At 43.0% G+C, this 3,219-nt stretch overlaps 1 protein-coding gene across 1 annotated transcript in view; it reads right to left on the reverse strand.

Annotated features, from left to right (window-relative positions):
- vwa7 (von Willebrand factor A domain containing 7) overlaps nucleotides 1-3,018 on the reverse strand; it is a 13,306-nt gene extending 10,288 nt beyond the window's left edge. Inside the window, exons 1-2 of the mRNA XM_071516285.1 lie at nucleotides 2,776-3,018; nucleotides 1,815-2,048 (exon numbers count right to left, since the gene is read on the reverse strand). Coding sequence (XP_071372386.1) covers nucleotides 1,815-2,048; nucleotides 2,776-3,018 — 477 coding nt within the window. The remainder of the gene's footprint in view (nucleotides 1-1,814; nucleotides 2,049-2,775) is intronic.
- Nucleotides 3,019-3,219: the final 201 nt, after the last annotated feature.

Below are 3,219 nucleotides of genomic sequence, written 5' to 3' on the forward strand. Positions count from 1 at the left end.
AAGGAAAGAATCCCGCCGCCAGCACTCCCGCAACTCCCGCAACTCCCGCTGGCGAGAGTTCGAACTCGAATGACTGCGAGACGATCTAGCGCTCCCTCGGTCATGAATGCCCGCGCCATTGCCAGCTGCAACGGCCATTAGACCCAGTATGGACCCGGGCCTTTCCCTCCCAAGGGACTACGTTTTAACTACGTTTTAAAGGAGATGGTGACAAGACAAGAAGGTGATTACATACATCTGTTTGAGTAAGTGGAATTACACGTAGTTTTTTTTTAGTTATAGAGCCCTTCGACTTTATAGGGGTAATTGTTAACCCTTAGCAGCACATGACCCTTTGGAAGAGGCAACAACCAATATCAACAAAGGGTCCTCCTGTGTGGTAGGAGCTTAGTGCCATTTATTTGGCCATTTATCTTGCGACTAGAGACTGAACTTGAGTAGCTAGGCTATCAAGGTTTCCAGGCAAGTTTATTTTGCCAAATTAATTTCCAACAGCCATGACAAACCTAGATTTAATCTCAACCATTGCTCCTGCCCACATTGTTGATGATTAGAGTTAATATCCTCAGCAAAGTGTAATGAATTTGCCATATTCTACAGAGACACGATAACAGACAGAATATCAGCACTGACACCAGTGGTTCTCAACATGGGGTGGTTCCAGGGGGTCCCCAGCAAATTGATGAAATGTTAAACTTCAGCATTATTTAATTTAGCCTACAAGAAGTTAACACATTAGAGAATGTAGAAGAATTACTGTTTTGATCATAGTTTCACTGTTATCTCACTACCTACAATATAGATAGTCTTGGAATTCTGGACAAAATCATATCTAACACTAAAAATATTCTCAGATTTTGGGTCTGAGAAACAAAATTGCATCAAATAGGGGCCCATGGCCCTCTTGTGTGGTAAATTAGGGGGCCTTGATATGAAAAATGTTGAATCACTGTTCTAAACAATAAGTGTATTGTACCTGACCCTGCATCACCACCAGAGGGCACTCAAGAATGTTTTATCAAGATTGAGGAGGGTCTCCTATTGGCAAAGTTGTGAGAAATCAGATTAAGTGCTGAATATTAAAACCACTTGTTACAAAGTGGCTGTTTCCCATCCACATTTAAAATTGCAAGACCTCATCTCACCTGATTTACCTTTATCACCTGAAAAACATTGCTAAGGTCAGAGCTTTTCTCACCCATGACACACAGAAACTGATGCACACTTTTATCACCAGAGTGCCTGACTACTGTAACACACTTCTCTCTGGGCTTCCCAAAAAGTACCATAAGACAGCTACAAAGCATACAGAATGCTGCTGCCAGAGTTTGAACTAGAACCAGAAAGAGAACACACAATATTCCTGTTTTAAAGTCTCTACACTGGTTACCAGTCAATTTTAGAAGAGATTTTTAAGATTCTTCTATTGATTGTTTTATAGGTATTCTATTCTTCCTTTCATGGACTCGGCCTTGAGTATATTTACAACCTGGTCACTAAATATGTTGGCAGAATGCTCAGATCCTCTAACTCTTTTCCTCTGACCACACCTAAACCCAGGACAGACTTATATTGAGGTCGCTGAGGTCGAGTTTCTATGGGCTGCTGAAATCATAGACGTCTTTAAACACGAGCTCAAGACCTACTTTTTTTAGCCCCGCCTTTTCATGGGAACTGCAATTTTGATGATTCATGAATGATCACATTCATGATTCAGTTCAGTGTTGTCTAGTCTTGTTCACTGTGATATCACAATCATGTTTTGATTTTTAAATCCAAGACTAATGTACTAACTAACCACTGTTGCTGTGTACCTGCAGGGAGTGAAATAGCTGGCCCAAGCTGTGGCGGGCACTTTGGTACTCCTTGGCCCGTACTGAGAGCAGGGTCTGGGCCCAGAACTGCCGCAGCATCACCATGGCGCTGTCCACACGCTCCGAATCAAAGTGGTACACCGGGTCGGACCTGGTGGAGCTCAGGAAATCCATGGCCGCGTTGGACTTCACCACCTCCCCCACGGCTCGCCAGAAGCCGCGACCCAGTCCGATCTGGGCGGGAGACAGACTGATTTTTACTGTCATTGGAATGGCATGCAAATCTATGCTCAAATCGCAGGGATAATAGGAACACTGAGGACATTTTATTTAACCAGGAAGTCCACTTGAGATTCAGAGTACGGGTTTCACAATTTGTAATAAATCCCAGTGCACTGTGATACACAGAATCAAGAATGGAGGCAATAGGCTGGCTCATTCATGTAAAGCAGATCACCATAATCAAGTAAGGACAAAAATGTCGCAGCAACTAAATTCTTCTTGGCCACAAAAGAAAAGCATCGTTTGTTTCTAAAGTAAAACCTGAGTTTCAACTTCAGTTTCTGTAAAAGCTGGTGGTTTGAAGGTGTGATAGGTGTGATCCACAAGTCATCAAAGAAAACGCATCTTCTAAAAGGCAGGATTAAGAAAAACAGTCCATGATCATGTCTAAGAAAAACATGCAACACCTTGACTGGTCTGCCTTTTTGAATTTGTAATGCTTTTATTGTTGACTTATAGACATTACTTCATTAAATCTGTTCAGTTTGTAACTCAAAGAAGCTCTTTTACCCTTTTGTCGAAAATACATGAGCAACGGTATGCTGATGCTGGTTCAAGTCACTACTGTCCTCAGCAATATGTGAAACGATTCAACGAAATGTGTAATCTAAAAGACACATTCTTTGATACTGCATGTAAATAACCTGGAGATGTGATGATTACACAATCACCGACTCACCTGTTCCCCTGCGTGGTTGTGCTGGTGTTTGCTGACAGCCATCAGAGTCTCCTGGGTGACGTTGAGGATGGCCCGCTCTGTGATGTACTGGTGCGTGTGCGAGTCCCAGGACAGGGTTAACACACGGGACCAAAAATTGGGGAGGAAGCCCATGCATGGAAAGGCCAGGAGAAGGTAAGCAAGAGCAAACCAGTGTATCCGCTTCCCACTCCCTGCCCAAACTCTTGCTCTACCATGTGACATCATTTCCTGGGGATAGCAGGGTGGGCAGGTGACATCACACCTGGGAAGAGGCAATCCAATCAGACCAAGCCAGGGTTTTTGTTGTCTTCTATACTGCAAACATACTTTTTATTAAACATCTGCTGGTGTCCAGTATTAATAGTATACTTTAAAATTTGTACTATTTGGGTTTAGAGTTCTTGGACTACTGTCATGCCAACC

Source organism: Centroberyx affinis, unplaced genomic scaffold, assembly GCF_046629955.1.
Source record: "Centroberyx affinis isolate AG114_WGS23_722 - 3 ecotype Tasmania unplaced genomic scaffold, CSIRO-AGI_Caff_v1 ptg000397l_1, whole genome shotgun sequence".
Classification (NCBI taxonomy): Eukaryota; Metazoa; Chordata; class Actinopteri; order Beryciformes; family Berycidae; genus Centroberyx; species Centroberyx affinis.